Genomic DNA, 24,001 nt, shown 5'->3' on the forward strand with positions numbered 1-24,001 from the left:
GGCCTTGAACTCACAGAGATCCACCTGCTTCTGCCTCCCAAGTGCTGGGATTAAAGACGTGTGCCACCACTGTCCAGCTAACATTTTTATTCTCATAAGAAGATTAAAAATCTCTTTCGGCTTAATTATTCACAATGAGAATATTAGTCTAAGTATGTAACTGTCTTGTTCCCAGAATAGCATCCTATTTTAATTTCTAGGACACGATCAATCTATACTCATTTTCACAAAGCTTGCATTTTCCTCTTGGCAAGAGCTCTGGTCAGCGTCAAGGTGACAGTACTTTCACAGGGCACAGCTTGGGGCGGCCATGCGCTTCGGTCTGAGGAAGCTGCCCCCACTCTCTGAAATGTGGAGCTTAGATGGATTTTTCCCTACTAGTCTCACAAAAGATCACGAAGACCAAGACCACAGAGTCCCCCGGAAGTCTGCAGAAAATGCCTGCCCCAGGTTCTGCAGGGGCGTGTGTTCTTCCTGGCCCTGGGATGGGCATCCTCTAGATTCCACCGCATCCTTCCCTTTGCCCCGTCAGTAACATGGCTTGAGATGGCTCTCCTCTGTAAGACGAGCGGGGGGGTGGGCAGTGCCAAAGGGCCTCACGGTGCTAATCACCCCATCCCCAGGAACACAGAGACGCTTACGATGCTGGTAGCCCAGGGGGTCCTACCTGCCGAGGTGCGGCCCCCTGACAACCCTATCTCCACCTACAGTTCCTGGCTCAGCAGCCTCCTACCGGCCCAGGAGCGCTGTCCTCAGCAAGGGGCCCGGATGCAACATCCAGAAGCAGTTTCTGAAGGTCAGTGGAGATGGTGAAGGCAAAGGAGAAGCCAGGAAGTCCGCTCTGCACCACAGGGAGTTCAGCTTTCACTAGTCCCAGAAAGAAACGTGATGCATAGCTCTGGTAATGTGGAAATGCAGCTGGAAGAGCCTTCCACTGCCTGCAGGGGCGGGGTCCCGTTCCGTGTGCCAGGAGGGCTGCTCTCCTCTCCGACTCGGCTCCAGGGAGCTTTTAGAGAAGGCAGAGAGACTGAGGAGCCCTCGCTTTGTGTTCCTGACCTTTACTGAAGTCATCCGGCTCTTTGCTGAGTCTGCCTTCTGGACCGTCCTCTCCTTCCTGTGGCTGCTGAGTCTGGGCTTGTGTGCCGTTGTAACGTTCGTGCTGGGCATCGTTATTCCACTCCAGGACACCTTCTTCTGCAGACAGCCAAGGATACTGTAGGTCTTCCCTGCTCTCCCACAGCCTGAACACCAGCCCTGGCCGTGGTCTCCCCTTAGACCAGTCATCTACCAGACCCCTTGATCCTGGTGCAGACCCAGTGTTTCCTCCAGCGGGTGCTTCCACGGTGATGTTCCTGTGTGGCCTCTTCTTCATCCACCCTTCAGGCGTCTACTGCTTTTGGCTGCAGAGTGAATGCTGGGTCGCACTGCCCATCATCAGCATCATCATATGTGAAAACCTTGCTGTAGCCTGGGCCCATGGGGCCAAGAGGTAAAGGCCCATGCCAGGCCTCCAGAGCATGGATCTTTTGGAGGGTTGACGGCTTTCCTGTCATTTCTAATATGAACTAGTGTGACAGAAGGGCCCTTAACTTCAAGGCCTCTGAGAAATGTTTATTTATCATACTTTTGTGTGTTTCATGTGCTTTGGGCTTTACGGCCTGTTGGTGGCCAGGGACACGGCCTAAACCAAAGTTAGCAGCCTGTGTTCAGGAGCTTGCATTCTAGGGGTCCAGACACAGCAGCACTGACGGACAGGGTAAGATTTCAAGGAAGAGCTGGGCGGTGGTGGTACATGCCTTTAATCCCAGCACTCGGGAGGCAGAGGCAGGCGGATCTCTGTGAGTTCGAGGTCAGCCTGGGCTACCAAGTGAGTCCCAGGAAAGGCGCAAAGCTACACAGAGAAACCCTGTCTCGAAAAAACAAAACAAAACAAAACAAAAAAAAAGATTTCAAGGAAGAGCCTGTGGTGACTAGGGCTAGGATGATAAAGATGTGGTGAGAAAAGCCGGGCATTGAAGCACTTGGGAGGCAGAGGTGGGTGGATGTCTGTGAGTTTGAGGTCTACAGAGCGAGTTCCAGGACAGCCAGGGTTACACAGAGAAACCCTGTCTTGAAAAAACAAAAAACAAAGAGAGAAAGACGTGGTGCGAGAATGGCCTGATCCAGGAAGGCCGAGCTCCAAGGACTGCAGTGGGATCCGAGAGCAGACTTAACCTCCAGCCCGAGGCTTGGTTCCGTGGAGGTTCACATGTGAGGTGTTAGCCACAAGCTTGCGTTTTGAATATTCAGTGTCCAGCTTGTGGGGCTCTTTTGAAGGCTGTTTGAGCCTGGCTGGTGGGAGTGGACCGTGGGCCAGGCCTTTAGAAGTGATACTCAACCTGACTCTAGCCTGCTTCCTCTGCTTCCTGGTTCACTCCATATTCCACGGTCATTTCTTCCCCAGCATGACAGACCAAACTCCCTAAGAAGTCAAGAGCCAAGCAAACCTTTCCTCCCTAAATGTCTTTGTGGCAAGGATTTTGTCAGAGCTGTTCAGAAATTAATAGGATGGGCACCATGGGGCAGAGGCAGGCAGATTCCAGTGACTCCAAGGCCAGTCTGATCTACACAGAGAGACCCTAGCTCCAAAAAGAAGACCAGCCAGACAAGTGCTGTAGATCCAAGGCAGGTGCCAGAAGCGGCATTCGCAAGTGGTCCTCAGAGTCTGTTCCCTCCCTCACCAACTCATTTATTACCTCACCTAACATTCTTAGTTATTTCATGTGTGTGAATGTTTTGCCTGCACCCTGGTGCTCATGGAGGCCAGAAGAGGATATCAGATGTCCTGGAACTGGAGTGATTGACAGTTATGAGCTGGATTCTCAGCAAGAGCGACGAGTACTCTTAACTGACCCATCCCTCCAGCCCCATATTTTTGGACATTTATCTTGTGTGGGTGCGTGAATGTGTATGGGCGTGTGCGGGACACAGCGCATTTGTGAGGTTTGGTCCTCTTCTACCATACGGGTCCCAGGGACTGAACTCAGGTCATCGGACCTGGCGGCAGGCGCCTTTACCCACTGAGTCACCTTGATGGCTACCACCAAACACTTATTGAGACTCAAGTGTGGGTGTGTGGGTGTTTGTGTGCCTGTTCATGCTTGTGTGTGCACACGTGTCGGGTGTTTTTCTCAGTCGCTCTCCACTTACTCTTTGAGACAGGATCTCTTCTTGACCCTTGACCCTGCCAAACTGGCTGGCTAGCGAACCTCTGAGCCCCTCCTGTCTGTACCAGTGCCAGGGTGACAGGCACACGCCGCTGTGTGTCTTACGTGTATATTGGTGCCATCTCCCCCAGGCCAGGACATCTCTGCCCGGAAACCCTTGTGGTGCTGGGATGAATTCATCACATGGAGCTCTCCTCAAAGCACAGGTCGAGGAGAAGAGCATGTGCAGACAGCCCAGAGGGTGTCCAAGACCACAGTGGAAGGAATGGGAGGCGCTGAGGGTGAGGATGGAAATTTAGGCAGGAGTACCAGGGAAGATGTTCTGAGCAGAGCCTGGACAGACAGACAGAGAGGCAGAAAGGGGAAGAAGACCCAAAAGTCTGGCATCCTAGATCAAAGGGCCTCACTGGCACGTGTGCGGAAACCGAGAACATGTGGCTGAAAGAAAGCAGGATTGACTTTTTTTTTTTTTTAAAGATTTATTTATTTATTATGTATACAGCATGCATGCCTGCAGGCCAGGAGAGGGCACCAGATCTCATTACAGATGGCTGTGAGCCAATATGTGGGTGCTGGGAATTGTACTCAGGACCTCTGGAAGAGCAGCCAGTGCTCTTAGCCTCTGAGCCATCTCTCCAGCCCAGGATTGACTTCTTAAGGGCTGAGTGGTGTCTGGATTCTGTTTGCTTGACTTAGGTGGCTCACTGTTGGGTACTTAGCATCTAGAAGGGTCTTTGTCACATCATCCCAGGATGAATGAAAGGGGTGTGGGCCCCGTGGGAGGTGTTGGGGAGCAGGGGACTAGAAGGCAAACTAGATAGGATGAGAGGCGGTAAACTGAGATAAAGCAGGCCAGAGCTGCATAACACAGCCAAGGACCGTGAGGTAGTGGCAGGCTGGACTGGCTGTCCATGTTCTTTGTCCCTCCACAGGTTCCTTGCAGACATGGCTCTGCTGAGCCACCCCATCTGGCCTGGCTGTGGCTGGCTGTGGCTGGCTGTGGCTGGCTGTGGCGTGATGTTTCCCCTGGGGTGGTACTAGGCCTGTTGGTGGCCACTCTTGTTAAGCAAGGCACGAGGCCCCTCAGCTACGTGGCCTGGGACTCGAACACTGTGAGTGCACTCTCTCTCAGATCCTGGGGTTCCTTCCAGTCCCCTGTGGGCTGAGTACCTGACCCTTGGCTCTGATCACAGAAGACTCACTAGCCTTCACCTTCCTCCCTGCCCCACACCTCTTCTTCTTCTCCTGGGAATTTTCTGTGTTAACCCCCCCCCTCTCCCTGTCTCTCCATAGTCAGAGGAGGCTCACCGTGACCCAGTGTGGGCCTTGATCCTGATCCGCATTCCTGCATACTTTGCATAATGCCTCATCTTGGGGATTCCCTTCAGGCCTACAGCATCCCCTCAGCTCTCCTGCATGCTGAAGTGGCCAGCCACCGACGGACAAAGAGGCCTCAAAGGACATTCTACAGGACTACAAAACAAAGTCCCTATCAGCCTGAAGGCAGAGCCCCGGACTCCCTCATCAGGCCAGACATCTTGGACCTCTCACAGCAGACTGAAGAGGCGGCTCTCAACAGCAGCTTACAGCTGTGGCCCGCTGGACCGGAGGGAGGGGAGGAGCCTGGCAGCCTGCCCGGGCTCTTCTCACCACACAGTATTTCCCTTTGCTCAGTGGTGTGCACTCCAGGCTTGGCCTGCCAGCCCTGCTTCTGCTCTGTGGGTCTCCTGCAGGGGCATGGGAAGCAGAGTGCCGATGGCTGATAAATCAGTCGCTGCAGCTCCAGACTCCGAGCCTGAGGGTTTTCTCTGTAGCTGTCTCATGCGGTTGGCCTTCTCCACAATGCTGTTATCCCCCACCCCCAGAACCACATATGTAGTCTGAGTTCCCATGCTCTCCCGGCCCCAGGAATTCAGATGCTAGATCAACTCCCAAGCTTTGTCTAGAACCTTCTCCTCAGCCAGGAGTTCCTGAAAATGGCCTCAACAAAATGGGAAAGATGGTATCGGACTTGCAGCTAAGAATAGTAGCCCCACCACAGGCTAGAGTCTTAAAATTCACCTGGTGTATGTATAGCAGTGAGTGTGTGTGTGTGTGTGTGTGTGTGTGTGTGTGTGTGTGTGTTTGTGCATGTGTGCGTGTGCGCCCACCACAGCGCACATGTGGAGGTCAGAGGACAACTTGTAGGACTTGGTTGTCTCCTTCCAGCACGTGGTCCCCAGTGATGAAACTCAGGTCATCAGGTGCAGCTGAGCCATTGTACCACCCCCAAGAGTCGTTTTTGAAGTTTGTATCTCAACTCTTACTAAGTGCATGTGCACATCTGCACACAGCCAGGCTGAGGTCCAGCGGAGTTCTGTGGCTGAAAAACATGGTCCCCAGCTGCTCGAAAAGAGACATTGCTGCTCTCGTGGTGGGGTCGATTAGAAGCCTGCCCAGCTAGGACGGGCCAGGTGGCTCCAGAACTGAGCTGATCATTATTTTCCAGATGGCCAGAGACCAGAGAGGTCTGGAGAGCAGTGGCTGCATTCTCAGCGAGCCAGAGAGTGGATGTTCTCCAAATGTGCTGAGAGTCGGGGTTTGGGGTTCCCGGCTCACACCTGCACTTCCGAAGACCGGGAGACTTTGAGGGCCTCTGTGGAGAGCTCAAGGGGTGGACAGCTCCTCCCTGCCAGATCCCAGTGAAGTCAGGGTCTTCCACCTGGTCAGAGTCCATTTCTTCAGGCTCCTTCCTTCTGCCTGCCCCCAGTTCCGGCTTTGGGGTTGTACTCATTTTCCCAAGGGCCTGCCCTGAGAAAATCCCTCCCAGGGTCCTGGGGAAAGCGCTCTGTCCAGCAGGGGTGTCTGAGGGAAAGGAATCTATGTACACCACGCTCTTTTGTCCGTTTACTTCTCCACGACAAAATTCTATCTCCACAGCTTCGGCTCCATCCTCACGTCCAGCTCCTCTCCTACCTCCTGCCCTGTCATAGACCTAACTCAGCTCTTATGCTTTCAACCTCATCTTCGTCCTCTGTTCCTTCATCCTCCATCTTCCTTCCTTGCTCCTTACCCCTGACTCTGAGAAACTCTGCCTCCTTCTCTTATCCCAGGTCATGGGGCTCTGCCTGGCCAGGAATCCTGGCCACCCTTCACTCCACCTGGATATGCAAAAACCTCCATTGTTCTGAGTCCATTGCTCTGGAATATGGTTTTCCCTGCCTGGGGAAGGGAGATCTGAGCTTCATTTGCACAAGAAACAAAGCTATGTATGCATCTACAGATTGCCTGTCTCCAGGCCATGCAGGGGTGGATTGGCAGCAGGTCTGAGAAGCTGAACTGTTTGCCATATGACCTAGTAGTATATGGGCACATAAGAATTTCATAGCAGAAGACAGCAGATATATTAAAAACTGAATAACACCAAACATTCCTTGATAAACAGCTTCCTCTAGAAAAATGCCTTGACTTTTCTAGGTATAGCTTTAATAAACAGCTGAATCTCTATAATATATTCTTGCGGCCTGCTGCAGAACAGGATTACAAAGCAGATCTCAAGGGTTTGGAGAAGCTGGCGGAGTAAAGACCTTGCTGAGTCTCTGCTCACAGTGAAGTTTTCTCCTGTGATGCAGCTTGTGCTTGGTCCTTGGCCGCAGAGCCACAAGACTGTCTGGGAACAAACCCCAGGCTGCTGTAGTGGGTGTGATTGGACAACAGGAAAGCAAGTTGTCCCCTAGGTTCCTGTATTAACTCTGGGATCCTTTTTGTCTCAAGCCAGTTTCCTAGTGCCCATGGGTGTGACTGAGCCTTCCCTTTGCTCCAGCCTTCTCACACGCACCTTCACCCTTCTCCTTACACTGGTGTTATGGTCATAAGGGGCCCTGGGTCCCAGACCAGGCCTGATGCCTTCTGATGTCACTCATTGTCATTCTGGTGTTTCTGAACACATCTGAAGGAGGAGCATGAGGGACCTGTGCTCATTACTTGGCCTTTCCCCATCATTTTGAAGCAGAAACCAACTTGATCATTTTAGTAAATCTTACTCTTACTCTGTGGCTTGCTGTGTAGCTGGGTGGCCGGCCCCTGATGTTATCCTCTTCCTTCTCTGGCTCTTCCTTCTCTTTCTCCTCCCAGATTTCTCCTTCTATTTATCCTCTCTGCCTGCCAGCCCCGCCTATCCTTTCTCCTGCCTTGCTATTGGTCATTCAGTTCTTTATTAGACCATCAGGTGTTTTAAGACAGGCACAGTAACACAGTGTAGATGTAACAGTCTTATTAAATAAGAAACACAGAGCCAAATGCAGAGTTAAAAGCCCAAGAGGTCAGAGCAGTAGCTAAGAGCTGAGACTAAAACCACCTTACCACCTGCTGCCACTGCTGTCCTTCCCCTGAGAAAGAGAGCTACTTGCTGTGTGTCTGTCTTTTCATTGACTTTCTGTTCTACATTCTTATTGGTTGAAACCCAACCACATGACCTCATCACTGCCTGTCTATACAGACCTCCAGGTCTCTATGGTTGGTATTGAGATTAAAGGTGTGTGTCTCCATGCTGGCTATGTCCTTGAACACACAGACTCTGCCTGCCATGTGATCAGATTAAGGGTGTGTGCTACCACTGCCAGACTTCTGCTTTGGCTTGCTATTAGCTCTGACCCCCAGGCAACTTTATTTATTAACATTCAAATAAAATCACATTTCAGCACAAATAAAATATCACCATTACACAGAGTTAAACAAATGCAACATAAGCAAAAGTAACACACCTTAAAATAATATTCTACAACATTGGTATGCATCTGTACCCTCTCAAAATTTGACAAAAGTAATATTATTAACCTAAACAAATAGCAGTTACTTAATGCCAGTAAATATCCGCACACGAGATTTTCCTATTACATGATTTTTGGTAGCTTTGTATTAATTTTTTTCTTTCTACATTTGTTGTGCATGAGTGTGTGAGTGTTGTAATAGTTTACTGGCAGAAGGTGACCTTGCTGGGTTGGAGCCAAGGGGAACCACAAAGTCACACCATGCAACAGAGCTCTCGTGGAGGTTTACTGCAGAAGGTGCAGAGGTGGCCTCTGAGCAGAGCAGGACAGAGAGGCGAGAGGAGATATAGCACATGCGCATGGGGAGAGCGCTGGACTTTGTGGCTGCAGCAGCTACAATGTCACTGTTAGTATTCTGACCCACCCGTGAAATCCCGCCCCTGGGCGCTGCCCTGCCTCCCGACATAAAAGCCTCATTATAAGGAACCGCCTCCCCTTCCCTTCTCGTCCACCCTGCCGTGAGGTGTGCACCCTCGCCCTCTCCCTCCCCTGTTTCTTTCTTTCTCCCTCTTTCCTTACCTTTCTATCTTTCTATTATAATAAACTCATTTCCACGCGGATGCAGTGCCTGGGGTATGAATGATGTGCCGCTGCCACCGCCGCCATGCCCGAATGGTGTGTCTCCCCCGCTGCCCACTGCTGCCTCTGCCCAGCATCCCCCCCCCCCCCCCCCATGATCATGGCTGCTGCTGTGTCCTACTAGGTTCCTGAGAGCAGGCCAGCGTAAATGCCTGAGTGCTAACAATGTGTATGTGTGGGTATGTATACGCCATGGCGCCTGTGTGGGAGTCAGAGGACTACCCACGGGAGTCGGCTTACCTTCCACCGTAGTAGTACTGGGCATGGGTCAGCGGGACAGGGCTTGTCCAGCGTACACACCGCCTTGGATTCTGTCCCCAGTAATACCAAAGAAAGGAGGAGGAGAAAATGGAGAGATAGACAGGATTTGGTCAGCAAGATGGTTCTGTGCACGTAGGTGCCTGTTGCCAAGCCTGGTGGCCTGAGTCCAATCCTAGGTACTGAAAGGACCAAGCAGATGCCATAACAGGCTGCTCAGTCTTCTCTCAGAGATCAGGCCTCAGTTTCAGTTTCCTGAGACTTAAGCAAGCAGTTTCTGGGAGGGCCATGAACAAAAGACATAGTCCTTGCAGTAGCTCCCTTTCTGCACGTACTCTGACTGCTCAAGGTTCAGCCAGTTGTTTACTGTCTGGGACCCCTCACCAACTTAGATCTATGTGCATGAGTCAAGGACAGAGCCTGGACCACTGAGCCAGCCCCCACAGTCAGTACGTGCTAGGCCAGCCAGCCCCCATGGCGGCTCAAGGACAAAGCCTGGGACTTGTCCTGGACAGCCCCCCAAATGATAATTGTAACCCTCAACCAGTAAATTCAAAGGTTACATACCCTCACCCAATTAAAAGAGAACAGAGACCTTCAGAAATAAAAATAAACCAATCCGAGTTGTACCCGTGCCAAACCCCCAATCCTCCCAACTGCCCTGAAGGGCTTGCGGTTTTTGCCTTTAAATAGCTAGCCTCACAAAGAAAGAGCAACTCCTCCCTGCATCACTGTATTGGGTGTAGGAATGAGGTCCCTGCCTAGGCTTGTATCTACAGAATAAACCTTGCTGTTGCATTCTGGACATCCTCGGTCTTTAGTGGTCTCTTTGGGGTCTCAATCTGGGCATAACAGGTACCATACGCTCCTCTGCTTTCTGAGGCAGGGTCTCAATACGTTGTTGAGGCTGACCCCAAACCCACTGTTGCCCAGGCTGACTTTTCATTTGCAATCCCCTTGCCTCAGCTGCCTAAGTAGCTGGAATGAGAAGCCTGCGCCCCCAGCCCCAGCAATCTGATGTATTTCTTATGAATTGGTAGTTAAATTCACAAGCTGACTTTTTGTTTTTGTTTTTGTTTTTGTTTGTTTGTTTGAGACAGGGTTTCTCTGTGTAGTATAATAAGCCGGCGCCATATTCCCGGCTCCTCTTTGTTCTTCTCTACACACATGTCTCTTCCACAGGACTGGGCACTCGTCTGTCCCTTTCATCTTAATAAAACTCTTGTTAGCGGATTCTGTCGTGTTTCGTGACATTTCCTCGCAGGGTAAGAGCGCCACAAAATAACTAACACATTCTCTCTCTTCCCCTCCCCCCCTCTTCCCCTCCCCAACTAGGTCATCATCTACATTCACGTCTTTTTTTATTTATCGACCTGAAGAGTTAAGTTAGGGTTGCTTTTTGGAGCATGGGTGAGGGGTTAAAGGCTCGTGGACACCTTGCCGGTGACTGCGCCACAGAGCAAAGTGTCTCCCCCTCTGCGGCAACCATCAACTGTCTAGACCTCGGCTAGAGGCAGGCCTCAGGAGTGGCTTCCTACTCCATTGTTGTGTCTGGTGTTTAGTTCACAAGGGTCCATGGAAGAAACAGGGTCACTCTAGGATGATTTTTAGCCTTTACAGCCGCAGGGAAGTCAGTCAGCCTCTGGTGAACTGACTGACTGTAGTTTCCCAAAAGGCATTTTTATTGTTATACAATTTACACCTTTAGCAAGTCAGTTTCTGCATACCAGAACCTCTTATCTAAGTTCCCCAAATAGATGCCAAAGCAATTCCCAGTCACAGGACATCTCAGTTTTCTGAGTCCTCCCACGATCAGGTTTTGCACAAGCTTTGAACCTTTAGGAGACTCTCAGATAAGATTTACACACTTCAAATGGAAGGTACCGCACACAAGAGGTAGCAGTCACAAAAGGCCAATCACAGCCAGGTGCTAACATTCCGGAACCCAGGAGCTGCAAAGCTCTGTGGGAACTCCTGCTGCACCCCACGACAGGATGTTGGTGGGCCAGTAGTGTACAGGTCTGCAGGTGATCAGTGATCGCAGCTGCTGTGAGTTAAGAAGGCATAGCATGTCACGGTAACCCTGCCCTTCCCTCTCCCCATAGTCAAATGAGATTTTCTGATTTATCCACTATGGAAAAGCTCCGCTCCTCACCTTAGTCTTCCTCTCTTAGTTCCTGACTCCTTCACGCACACCCTCACTGAGATCATATGAATAGCCTCCATACTTAAGCTCGAAAGAGCCCACCAAACTCCCCTCTGCAGCTTCAGGAGAGGCAAGACCCAGCAGCGAAGAGGAATTGAGGCGGGTGAGAGAGCTCAGCGGGTAAAGACTGCCACAAACCGACAACCTGCGTCTCTGGGAACAAGCTGGCAGAAGCAAAGAACAGACCCAGCAAGTTGTCTTCTGACCGCCATGTTCTCGCTATGGCTGGGTCCTGGCATGTACACACACACACACACACACACACACACACACACACACACACACACAGAGTTTTGTTTTTGTTTTGAGACAGGGTTTCTCTGTGTAGCCCTGGCTGTCCTGGAACTCACTCTATAGACCATGTTGGCCTCGAACTCACAGAGATCCGCCTGCCTCTGCCTCCCCAGTGCTGGGACTAAAGGCGCGCGCCGCCTGGGAAATTTAGACCTCTCAGTATCACTGTAGCAGGTGATGCTGAAGGTTGGTGGACCGACCTCCCTTAGAGTAGCTTGGTTTAACTGACATTAGAAGCCTGAGTAGAGTTCCTCTCTCAGCCCACCGGGCCCCATGGTCCTCTCAGGGATACGTCTGTATTCAGCTTCTGAATCTTAACCCCCAGATCCTTGGCTCCCTTTAACAGTGTGTTTGCCAGAACTGCTACTTTTGGGGGGATGGTTGGGAATTGTTCATCTAGAATTTCATGCGATGTCCTTACAATTCTAAATTTGGAGACTCTGTTTACACTTTTAATTTTTTTAAAAAATTCTTTCACACTTCCTCAAGTAGGTTCAAAAATAGTATTTGGACCTACATTTTCCTCTTTGTTTCTAGCTCATTAACATCCTTAATCTTTAAGATTCGACCTTTCCCCTCTCCTCCCTCTCCTCCCTCTCTCCCTCTCTCGGGTTTGTCTGTCTGTCTGCCTTCCAAGTGGACCCGGAACTCCCAGACCTCTCCTTCAAGCGCTGGGATCACAGGTACGTGCCCGGCCCGGCATTCCTCCTGGCATCCGTTTTCCCCTTCACCTGTACCTGGGAATCCTAACTGGCCACTGATGACCTCACTCCGCCCACCCAGGGCAGGGCCGCGTGTCTTCCGGCCGCGGTGACGTCACGGGCGGCTGGCGGGCCGGGGGGCCGGGGTGCGGTGGGGCCGTCGGCGCCGTCGGTGAGGTCGCGCGCTGAGGCGGGTACTGGCGGCTGCCACCGGCCTCGACGCCAGCCTCGCCCGCTCGGGAGCCCGGCCGCCGAAGGGACGCTGTAGGCGGGGCTGTCTCAGGCAGAAGGCCTGCAAACGGTACCCAGGTTTCTGGAATAACCCTGGATAGTGAGCAGCTGTGAAAAACCATGTTTTTACGGGGGGTGTGGCAACCCAGGACAGCAGAGGCAGGAGGATTTCTCATGTGCCAGGCCAGCTTGATCTACATAGGGAGTTCTAGGACAGCTACAGCTACTCAGTGAGACCCTGTCTCAAAATAAGTAGACTCACTCATTTAATTCCAGCACTCGGGAGGCAGAGGCAGGTGGATTGCTGGGAGTTAGAGGCCATCCTAGCTTACGCAGCAGGTTCTGGGACAGCCAGAGCTACATAGAGAGATCCTGTCTCATGAAACAAAATAATAAGTAAATATGGCATAGGAAAATACTCATGATAGACTAGAAGAAAAATGTGTGGAATTTATGAGAAATTCATATAGTACATATAGAGATATTAATACATAGGTTATATCCTGTGTATAATAATATCCACATATACTGTAACAAAAGTTTCTCCAGTCTCAGTGTTACAAGATAAAAAGGTCATGTGATATAAGTTTGTAAGTTTAGCTGTGTCTCCTTCCAAAACCTAAAGGAGCAAACATTTCACGTCAAGGATTTGCCAGGGTTTCTTGTTTCGTTTTGTACTCTTGCGACAAAGTCTCACTGTGTAGCCCAGGTTGGCCTCGAACTCTTGATCCCTCTGGAGTTGGGGTATGATGGGGTGCCACCACACCCAGCTTGAACTAGTTAAAACTGACACCTCAGATGTCAACCAGCAAACTGGAGAGATAGTTTAGCAGCTAAGAGATGCTGTTCACAGCATCCACACAGGCATAGGCAGTCTCAGCAGCCTGTAATTCAGCTCCCGAGATCTGACGCCCTCTTCTGGCCTCCACAGGCATTTATACTCATGGACACCCACCACCCCCACACAGCTAAAAAAAAAAATCAACCAGGAGGTATCCCACCTAGCAAACAGCACTCTCCCTTCTCAAGTTCAAAACTTGCTGGGTGGCTCCTGCTCTGTTCCCAAAGAGAATGCTGCCTGCACTCTGCCTACAGAAGAGGCCCAAAGGCTTTTCCTAGGGAGAGAAGCAGCCTGGGAGCTGCCATCCCAGGACCATGGCAAGGCACGTCCCTGTCTACCGCTGTGCATGCATGTAAACTAGGACGGTCGCCCTCTGGCACTGGAAGGGCGTTAATGTGCAAAGTCTTCAAACCCTACTGGAGAGGTAAAGTGCTCACTGTGGGGGCGTGAGGACCTGAGTTTAGTGCCCAGCGTCTGCATAAAAGCCTAGTGTGGAGGCACAGGGCAGCATCTGTAATCCCAGTGAAGGGCAGGTAGAGACATGGATCCCCAGAGGTCACTGACTAGCCAGTTTAGCCAAATATGAACACTAGGCTCAGTGCTGGACTTGTCGGAGAAAGTAAGATGGAGCATGATTGAGGAAGACGTGGTATTGAACTCTGACCTCTACATACACGCACACACACACACACACACACACACACACACACACACACACAAAATAATAAAATAAAATTAATTAATTAAACATCCCCACATCCCATCCCCAAAGGAGTGCTTTCTGCCCGTCCACTTCCCTGTGTCTCTCTGGACACTGGTTCTACCCTAAAGTCTGCTGTTTTTGGTGACCTTAAGACCCCTTTAGGAGTTGAGCCATGGACCAACATCTCAAAGCATCTCCCAAGGAAGAGCATGCGGAGGAAGAGTCCACATCCAGCAAGAGGAGCACCAACCCTATACCCCTGTCCTGGGGCTTCAAGACCAAAAAGATCCGAATTACCAAAATCCCGAACCACTTCCAGGCACAGAAGGCAGAGAACATCCTGATCTTGGTGTCCTTTTCCATCGGGCTCGGCAGCATGTGGCGCTTCCCTTACCTGTGCCACCAGAATGGAGGCGGTGAGGCCAGGGCCTGTGCTGTGAGGTTGAGGAAGGGGTCAAGGCCTCCAGGGCGGAATGGGAGGGGCCAGGGGCCCCCAGCTGCCTGAGCAAGGCCCTCCCCACCCCCCGCAGGCAGCTTTCTGCTGGTGTACCTCCTCCTCCTGCTGCTGGTGGGGATCCCCCTCCTGTACATGGAGATGATCATCGGAGAGTGGCTGTGTGTGGACAACATCCGGGCCTGGAAGCAGCTGGTCCCCTGGCTCAGTGGTTTGGGCTACTCCAGCGTACTGGTAGGTGGGGGCTGGCAGCCCGAAGTTCCCGGTGCCTGGTCTCCTTTGCTTTGCCCCTCAGGCCCACCTTGTTCTCCCCAGGCTTGTGTCTTGGTGAGCTTGTACAACAGTGTCCTGATCTCCTGGAGCCTCATCTACCTTGGCCAGTCCTTTGTTTATCCTCCACCGTGGACATATTGCCCCGTGGTGGGAAACGTCAGTCTGATTGGTGAGGAGAGGGACCGGGAGATGGGTTGGCTGAGATGCAAGAGTTACAGGAGGTACCATGTGAGGTGGCCCCTAAGTATCTGGATCTCCCCCCCCCCACAGACCTCTCCTGCCTTCGGACAGTGCCCCACCAGTATTTCTGGTATCACACCACCCTCCAAGCCTCCAACCAAATGGAAGAAGGGATTGGGGTGCTGGTCCTGAACATCACCCTGTGTCTCTTGGCCACCTGGACCTTCCTGTGTGTCATCATGATCTTTAGGATAAAGATTTCAGTGCCAGTAAGTGCCCCAATGGCCACCTTCCTGCTGAGCCTCAGGGCATCCAAGTGTTCAGAGGACAGGTTCATGTATAGCCACCAGCGTCCCCAGCAAGGGTCCCAGGGAAGAGGCCATAGGCACCTCAAGGAAGCTGTTGACATGACTCTCTGGTCACCACCCCTCACATCCACATCAGTGCACAGAACTTGGCCCATCAATCCTATCTCCTAGGTTCACCCTGGGCCCTGGCCTGCACCTCCCTGGCCTCCACCATATGCGTGGTAATCTGCAGAGCTGATTTCCTTTCTAGTGCCCTTCTCTAGTGTGTGAGGTGCCTGTGGCTGCCCCATCTCCACACTCTGGTCTCTGCGTCCATGTGAACATCCGGATGCCCTCCAGCATCCCTGGGGGCCCAGCACACTAACCCCGACACCAGGCCTGCAGATACGGACTCCACTAGGACTCTCGGGCCCAGAGTGGAAGGGCCTCTCTCACATTCCTCTTCTCATCAGACACCCTGACGAGGAGCAGCTTTCCTGAGGAAGCTTGAGGGTGTGCAGTCCTCTGTGGAGGGGAAGGTGTGGCAGCATGTGACCCCACGTGCTAGGCACTCAGGGCTGGGGATCTGCACATCCTCGGCTCTCCACAGAACAGGAGGCCGAGTAGGCTACACACTAGTGCTCAGATGGTTTCTCCTCTTCCCTCTTTTACTCCATCCATGTCCAAAGGGTGTTGGCACGTACATTCAAGGTAGGTCTTTCCCTCTCAACTGATCCTCTCTGACAGAGCTCCACAGACACACCCAGAGGCATGCTCCACCTCCAGAATGCTTCTAAGTCCAGTCAGGCTGATAGTGGAGGTTAGTCTTCACAGCCTGCGGAGTAAGAAGCATGGCCAGACAGTGGTGGCACCCACCTTTGATCCCAACCCTTGGAAGACAGAGACAAGTGAATCTCTGAGTTCGAGGCCAGCCTGGTCTACAGAGTGAGTTCCAGTATGTCCAGTGCTACATAGGAAACCCTGCTTTGAAAAACAAACAAACAAACAAACAAACAAACAAAGACACAAGCATGAGGGCCTGAGTTTTATCTCCAGCACCCATGTAAAAAAAACAGGCCTAAAGGCACGCTTGGAATCCCAGGACCGGGTGTGGAGATGGGAGACTGGCAGCAGCCTTCTCTAGTCGGGGCAGTGAGACCTGTCCCAGAAAACAAGCTGGACAGCACGAGGGGATGGCGTTTGCCGGGCCAGGACTGTGTGGCAGGACTTCGAAGTAAAGGAGGGGAGGGGAAGAAACCTAAGGACTTTGGAGACAGGAACACGATTCTGTGTGGTTTGGGGGCATGGGTGGCATTGGGGCGGGTACTGGGAGGCTCCTGTCGTGACCTTTCGTCTGTGCAGGGGAGTATGCACAAGCTTGTGCAGGCCGGAGGTCAACCTTGAGTGTCCGTCCTCAGGCAATGGCACCTTGATCGTCTCCCACTGACCCATTCCCTCTCCAAGCCGCTGACACCCCCCTCTTCACGGCGTCCTGCCGACCCTCAGCCCTGCTAATGTTCTCTCTGTCTCCCCCTTCCTGCTTCTCTTGACCGACCCGGGTAGATGCGGATTTTCTCCATAGTCTTCCCCTACGTCCTCCTCTTCTGCTTCTTCCTCCGAAGTCTCTTCCTACAAGGTGCCATGGCCAGCCTCAGGCGCCTAGTGACCGCAGAGGTGAGTCCTCTACCTCACTTCGCCAGGCCTCCCGGGTCCATCCCTCGCTACAGCATCCCTCTCTCCTCCCAGCCTGCACCCTCACCTCCGCCAGCTCCTTGGTGACCTCACCTGAGAATCCTCTCTCTCCCACAGCTCTCTAGCTTGTTATCCCTGGACATGTGGCGTCAGGCTGGAGGCCATGTGCTCTACTCCCTCGGCCTTGGCATGGGCACCATCATCACCTTCTCTTCCTCCCAGAATAGAGGTGACAATTATATCAAGCTGGCCTCCTTTATGGCCGCGGCCAACCTGGCGACTTCATTGCTGAGCACGTCCATCATCTTCCTGGTGCTGGGGTTCTGGACCACAACCAGCGGCTCCAGCTGTGTTGAGAAGTGAGTGGCACACCCGGCAATGAGTAGCAGAGGCCTTCCCACCTCAGCTACCCTCCAGTGCCACAGTCCTGTAAGCCAGACCCTTCCATTGGAACCGACTTCACCTTTTCCTCAGAGTAAACAACCCAAAGAGGGAACCCACCAATGCCCAGTGCCTAACGGAAGAAAACACTTTCAGAAATTGCCAGTGAAGCTAAGGAACATTTCCAGATTGCTTATTTAACCAGAAGGCTGCTGTCACAGCTTGCCTCCACGCAGGCAGCAGCCATTGGCGTGGACTGTGTGTGTGAGCTTCGAAGGGCTAAGTGTTGGCGAGCAGTCCAGGTGCTCTGCTTGCTGGTCCTGGGTGTGGCCCAGGCTTTTGTCTGTTTGTTTGTTTTTGGAGACAGGGTCTCACTGTCTATCCGAAGCTGGCCTGTACTTCACTCTGTAGACCAGACTGGCCTCATATTCATAGAGATCCACTTGCCTCTGCCTCTCAAGTGCTGGGATTAAAGGAGCATGCCAGGACAAGAGAGATTGCTTAGTGGTTAAGAACACTGGCAGCAGCCGGGCGGTGGTGGCGCACGCCTTTAATCCCAGCACTTGGGAGGCAGAGGCAGGCGGATCTCTGAGTTTGAAGACAGCTTGGTCTATAGAGCGAGATCCAGGACAGCCAGGGCTACACAGAGAATCCCTGTCTTGGAAAACAAAAACCAAACCAAACTAAAAGTCAAACAAACAAAAAGAACACTGGCTGCTCTTCAGAGGACCTGAGTTCAATACTCAGTACCCACATGGTGACTCACAACCATCTATAATTCCAGCCCGGGGGATCCAACACCCTCTTCTGGCCTCTGAGGGCACTGCCCACACAAAGTAGACACACACACACATGCAAGTAAAACACCCATACACACAAAATAATAAAAGTATGTGCCGCCACCATGGGCACAGAACTGGAATTTGTTTTGTATACACCGATTTTCTGATACACTTTTAATTATTTTATTTTTTTAGACATTGTCACATAATTTTCCCCGCCCTTCCTTCTAAACCTTCCCATGAGCCTCTCCTTGCTCTTTTTCAAATCCATAGTCTCTTGTTTTCATTAATTGTTGTAACAGTCACAGATCTTGAGCAGCTCAAAGTTTTCCTTCCGATTAGGATGTCACGGGCAGGAAGGTCAGGGTTAGCAGAACGTTCGTTTGCTTGCTTGGTGCACAATTGGTGCACATCTAAGCACGCATGTGGAGGTCAGAGCACAACTTTGTGCGCTCTCTCTGTCTCTGTCCGTCGTCCCCCCCCCCCCGTCCCCCCGTGATTCAGAGAGCAAACTCCAGTTGGTATGGCAAGTGATCTGTCCACTGAACTATCTCATGGGCTTAACTTTTTTGACTTGTTTTGTTTTTCGAGATAGTGTTTCTCTGTGTAGCCTTGGCTGTCCTGGAACTCTCTATGTAGACCAGGCTGGCCTCGAACTCAGAGATCCACCTGTCCCTGCTTCCTGAGGGCTGGGATTAAAGGTGTGTGACACCACTACCTGTCTTTTTTTTTTTTAAGGCAGGGTCTCATGTTGCCGAAGTTGGCCTTGACCTCTCTGTGTAGCTGAGGATGACTTTGAACTTGTGACCCCCTCTCTTGGCCTCCTGAGCTGAGATGACAGGCAGGTCCACAATAGCAAGCTTGTATCTGAGAAACAGAAAGTAAAACCCAGTGAGGCCACACCGCCATGCCTGCCGGGATTACAGTTGCCTAAGTGAGAGCCAGTGTGCACGGGAAGCTACGGGAAGCCTTGTGCTTTGTTGGTGGATGCGCGAAACAATTCCACTGTCTTTGGAGACAGGTACTTCTCAAAGTCAAATCACCTGCCCTGCCACTCCTGCCCACTGCCACTGCTCACCTAGTGACAGACATCTGAGTCTCAGCTTTGTTCACGGTGACCTAAGCGGTGACTGACATTGTCTCCCAGTAGGCAGGTGTGTAATTGCAATCTGAAACCCTAGCAAGAAGATTTCATTTAAAAAAATTGGCCTAGCCATCAACTAATGGAGTACTAGGTACCAGTGAAAAGGACGTGGCTGCTGCAGTTTCTGGTCAGGGGTTCTATTGCTGGGAAGAGACACCATGACCATGGCAACTCTTGTAAGAACAAAACAAACAAACCCATTTAATTGGGGTGGCTCACTCACAGTTTCAGAGGGTCAGTCATTATCGTCATGACGGGGAGCATGGCGGCATGCAGGCAGAGGCGGTGCTGGAGCTGAGCACGCTACTCCTTGACCGGAAGGCAGCAGGAAGTCTACTTGTCTTGTGGTGTCACGCTGAGGGAAGCTTGAGCAAAAGAGACCTCAAAGCCCGCCCCCACAGGAACACACTTCCTCCAACAATGCCACACCTCCTAATAGTACCACTCCCCATGAGATTATGGGGGCCAATTACATTCAAACTCCCACAAACACTCCCCAAAGTTGTATATTGATGCTATTTGGAGGCAGATGTTTGAGAGTGTCAATTAAAATCAGAAGAGGTCACTAGGATGGGATTCTCATGATACATGTGGTTTTATAAGAAAAGGATGTAATCTGGACAGTGGTGGCTCACACCTTTAATCCCAGCATTTAGGAGGCAGAGGCAGGTGGACCTCTCTGAGTTCAATGCCAGCCTGGTCTACAGAGCGAGATCCAGGACAGTCAGGGCTACACAGAGAAACCCTGCCTGGAAAAAAACAAAACAAAACAAAACAAAAAAAAAAAGAGGAAATTATGGCTCAGTTATCAATGGTTCTCAACCTTCCTAATGCTGCAACCTTTTAATACAGTTCTTCATTTTGTGCTGACCCCCAACCATAAAATCATTTTCATTGACTTCATAACTGTAATTATGCTACTTTTATGAATTCTAATATAAATATTTGTGTTTTCCAATGGTCTTAGGTGACCTCTGTGAAAGGTCATTTGGCGCCGCCCCCCAAAGGGGTTGTGATCCCCAAGTTGAGAACCCCTGGCTCAGTAGTTAGGAATGATGGCTGCTTTCCCAGAGGACCAGGGTTTGAGTCTAACACCTACCTGGTGGCTTTCAACCCTCTGTAACTCCATTACCAGGGCATCCAACACCCTCGGCTCACCTTAGGCACCAGGCATGTCCATGATGCACAGCCATACATGCAGGCAAAACACCCATACACATAAAAATTAGAATTTATTACTATGTTCATTTAAAAATAAATTAAAAATTGCTGTGCAGAGTGGCACATGCCTTTAATCCCAGACTCGGGAGGCAAAAGCAGGCAGATCTTTGTGAGTCCCAGGCCAGTCACGGATCCATACTGAGACTCTGTAGATTTTCCAAGAATATTATTTCTTTGTCTCTGTCTGTGCCTGTGTGAGTTCAGGGCACTACCTGCATGCTTGGCCCAGGCAAGCCAGCAGAGGGCACTGGAGCCCCCAGCTGGACTTGGAAAGGGCTGCGAGCGTCAGGTGTCCTTCGCAAAGGCAGCGGGCGCTCTGAACTGCTGGGCCACTGGTTTCTTTCCTTTTCATCTTTTTTAAGCTAAAGGCAAAAAAGCCAGTGTTGGTGGCGTTGGTTTCAACCCCAGCACTGGGGAGGCAGAGACAAGTGGATCTCTGAGTTCAGAGTGAGTTCCAGGACAGCCAGGGCTACACAAAGAAACCCTGTCTCAACAAAAACAACACAAAGAATGCCACACACACACATACACAAAAGATAAGGCCCCCAACCGCGGACTTCCAGACAATCTCACCACACTTGGTCCTCATTCTCCTTTTTGGCGATGGCTAACGAACCAGTCTTTTCTACCTGTCTTCTTTTCTCTCCCTACCCTATCAGAAATGTCTCCAATCTGATCAGGATGATAGACGAAGGTGTGCTACCCCAGACCTCCTGGCTTCCCAAAGACATCATCCACAAACCGCCACAGGAATACCTGAACTGGGTCAGCCAGCTCCCCAGGAACCTCCAGAAAGAGGTGGTGCATTTGTCCCTGCCCTGCAGTATCCTGGTGCAGGAGAAGGTGCGTCTGTCACGGAGGCCAGCCTGGCAGCCTCACGGCGGCCAATAGTGCCAGTCATGGCTCTACCACCACATCTGTGTGCCAAGGCTCACATCAGGGTGGGGGGGCAAGACCATGAAGACCACACAGCCAAGGAGGGCCAACTTTCAACACTTTTACCTTCAGTTTCCATGCTAAGTGTCTGTCTCTACCCATGGCAGACATTACTAGTCAAGTCTGATACCAACCCCATCCCATCCAGACACTGCACTGCCTCAGAGCCCTTCTCCCCACAGGTCATGGAGAGCCCGGGCCTGGCATACGTGATCTTCTCTCAAGTCGCCTCATTGTTTCCCGGTTCCTCTTTCTGGGCCGTCATGTTTTTCATGGTTCTGGTCATCACAGGTCTGGGCACCATGCTAATGCTCCTGGAGGGCATCGTGCTTCCCATGCAGAACAACATCCCCACCTTCACAAAGTATCCCAAGCTGGTCCCAGGTACAAAAGCCCTGCCCTGCAACCTGCCCCGTACCCACCTCACCCCCAGCACCCAGGGTTCACGTGGACCCCACCTCACAAACCCCAATGTAGCTCCATCCACCTCCACCCTTAGTGGTTGTCTGCTTGGGAGGACTTCTGGGCAGCATCGTCTTCACCAGCCGCCCCGGGAGCTACATGGTGTTGCTGTTCGATGACCACCTGGTCCCCATGGTCCTCGTCACCATTGTGGTGTTCCAGAACCTTTCTCTGGCTTGGGTCTATGGAATCAGGAGGTGATTTCCAATCCCGGGGGAGTTGCTTACCTATCAAATCCATCCCAGGCCTTCGGGGTGCACAGGCACTCCATGGGAGTCGAGGTCCTCAGAGAGCAGGCAGACCCCACAGGAAGACGCAGTCTCAGCACACTGAAGGCCAGGGGCTGTGGTGGTACAGTCCCGTGGACTGAATTATTCTCATGGGATACCAAAACACGGCCCAGAGCCAGGGAGGGCCTGGTCCCCCACCCCAAACATCAGGAGTTTCTGAGAGAGCCAGAGATGGAAGGTCTACCTATGCCCAGGGCATCATGTCCTGAGTGTCACCTCCTTCCTTCATCCAGGTTTAGGGCTGAGATGTTTGGCCAGCTGGGCCGCCTGGTGTGGGCGCCCTTCACCTTCCTGTGGAGCTACGTGACATTGCCCACACTGCTTTCTCTGTTCATCATCTACTTCCTGAATCTCTATCACAGGGAACCCCTCAATTATATCGCCTGGAATAACAGTATGGTACGGCCCTGCCCATGGGAACCTGGAGGCCGGGCACCCCACCCTGTATCTCCTACCCTCAGGGACCTAGAGACACCAAACCCCAATCACATAGACTCAGCCCCCCCCCCCATCCTGCATCTCTTATCCCCGGGGACTTGGGGAACCCTGCACCCTGAGCACTCAGACTGAGCCCTCACCTGAATCTCCTGCCCCGGGGATCTGGGGACACTGCACCCAGACTAAGCCCTTCCCCTGTGGTCTACTGTCCCTGTTCCCAGGGCCAGGAAGTGAAGCAGCCTTACCAGAAGATAGTCCTGAGCTGGGTCACCTTCCTCAGTATCCTGGCACTTCTGCCTATTCCCGTGCCAACACTGTACCACTGGTGGTACCTGGATGACCACATTATCTGCGAGATCGTAGAAGAAGAGCCTTCATCCTCTAAAAAGACAGAAAATATATTCAACGTGGCCAACCAGTGGCCTGCACACTCCCAGAGAAGACTCACCTTCAGAGCCCAGGACAAAAGCCAGACTCTACTCCTAGGCAAGATTCCTGGAGAGACCTTCTTCCTTAGTACCCTCAACCCTGTTGGCAAAATGGGAACAGGTTCATCCTTACCTATCCCCGAGGCACCAGAGCTCATGACCCTCGCAGCAAGTGATCTGGACTTCCACAGCGCTGGACAGAAGTGACAGGCATCTCGAGGCTTCTGCAGTGACCACGTCACCTGTTTTCAGTAATTGGTGATGTGCACCAAGCTAGTACCTGCCTCACCAAAGCAGAAGATGGATTTGCAGAAACCCAGTCCAAACTCTTGTGAGGGCCCTCACTGGGCCTCACAGGCACGGTCGACCTCAGAAGCCCGTCTTCCAGCAGTCTGGATGCTGTGCCCAAGGCCCCCTGACTCTCTGTGATAGGGACACAATTTTAGTGTGCCCATATGGATGTCCAGCACAGCCCCAGTTCCTAAGAGACACAGAGCCCCCTCTATCCCTGTGGAACCATCATGCCTGGGAGCGGTGTAGCTGACCTCCCAGGGACGATGGTCTCAGATGGTGCCAAGATAGCAATGTTGTCTGTCAATAAATGAGGTAGTGGACTACACATACCAGCTGTGGGCACAGAGCTCTCTCTCTCTCTCATACACACACACACACACACACACACACACACACACACACACACACACACGTACTTCGCACAGTAGCCTGGGGACCTGGAACCCTCCGGCTGTGTGGACACAAGTCCTAAGCAGCCCACCCATGAGGAAGGTGCAGGACGTACTACCTTCCAAGGTATAAGCTGATATCGACCACCATGCTGGCCCCCAGGACCGAGTCTGCCCAACAGGCCACGTCACGGCTCTCACTGAGAAGGCAAGGCACTAGAACCACACCTGGCATACGACCGAACCTCCATGAGCACTCAGTTCATGATGGGAGAAGAGCCTAGTACTCAGCAGCTTCCAAGCCATAGGCCTTTCCCTAGCAACCAAAGGCTCTGGCCCATCTCTATCCACCGGTTTACATTGTCTGTTCATCCCACAGGTCTCTGAATGGTCCTTATCACACAGGAGACATCCACACAGGAGACATACACACACACTAAAAACTCATGCCATAAACACACATTTTATTATTGAGTTAAAATAGTGAAAAACAAGACACCCAAATTTCTCTTTTTTTTTTTGA

General features: G+C 51.8%; 1 protein-coding gene and 1 pseudogene across 2 annotated transcripts; both read left to right on the plus strand.

Moving 5' to 3' along the window:
* The first annotated feature begins 304 nt into the window (after positions 1–304).
* LOC114687160 lies at positions 305–4,993 on the plus strand (annotated as a pseudogene).
* Positions 4,994–11,461: 6,468 nt separating this feature from the next.
* LOC114687184 (orphan sodium- and chloride-dependent neurotransmitter transporter NTT5-like) lies at positions 11,462–23,414 on the plus strand. Of its 2 annotated transcripts, none has more exons than XM_037200771.1 (12): positions 11,462–12,034; positions 13,980–14,243; positions 14,358–14,515; positions 14,597–14,723; positions 14,825–15,003; positions 16,585–16,695; positions 16,831–17,072; positions 20,901–21,084; positions 21,360–21,561; positions 21,677–21,836; positions 22,163–22,328; positions 22,589–23,414. In XM_037200771.1, the coding sequence occupies exons 2-12, from the start codon at positions 14,000–14,002 to the stop codon at positions 23,000–23,002; spliced, it is 2,187 nt and encodes a 728-aa protein (XP_037056666.1). In that variant the 5' UTR covers positions 11,462–12,034; positions 13,980–13,999; the 3' UTR covers positions 23,003–23,414. The 2 variants fall into 2 exon arrangements, with proteins under 2 accessions (XP_037056666.1, XP_028717734.1); XM_028861901.2 differs by lacking the exon at positions 11,462–12,034 and adding an exon at positions 12,214–12,353.
* The last annotated feature ends 587 nt before the right edge of the window (positions 23,415–24,001 follow it).

The sequence above is a fragment of the Peromyscus leucopus genome, chromosome 1, assembly GCF_004664715.2.
Source record: "Peromyscus leucopus breed LL Stock chromosome 1, UCI_PerLeu_2.1, whole genome shotgun sequence".
Lineage (NCBI taxonomy): Eukaryota > Metazoa > Chordata > Mammalia > Rodentia > Cricetidae > Peromyscus > Peromyscus leucopus.

Excerpts from the sequence above, each read along its gene's own strand:
- LOC114687184 (XM_037200771.1), top strand. The coding sequence starts at position 14,000 with ATGGACCAACATCTCAAAGCATCTCCCAAGGAAGAGCATGCGGAGGAA. Across the intron at positions 16,696-16,830 it reads GGCGCCTAGTGACCGCAGAG|CTCTCTAGCTTGTTATCCCT; the intron begins GTGAGTCCTCTA and ends TCTCTCCCACAG. Across the intron at positions 21,562-21,676 it reads GTATCCCAAGCTGGTCCCAG|TGGTTGTCTGCTTGGGAGGA; the intron begins GTACAAAAGCCC and ends CTCCACCCTTAG.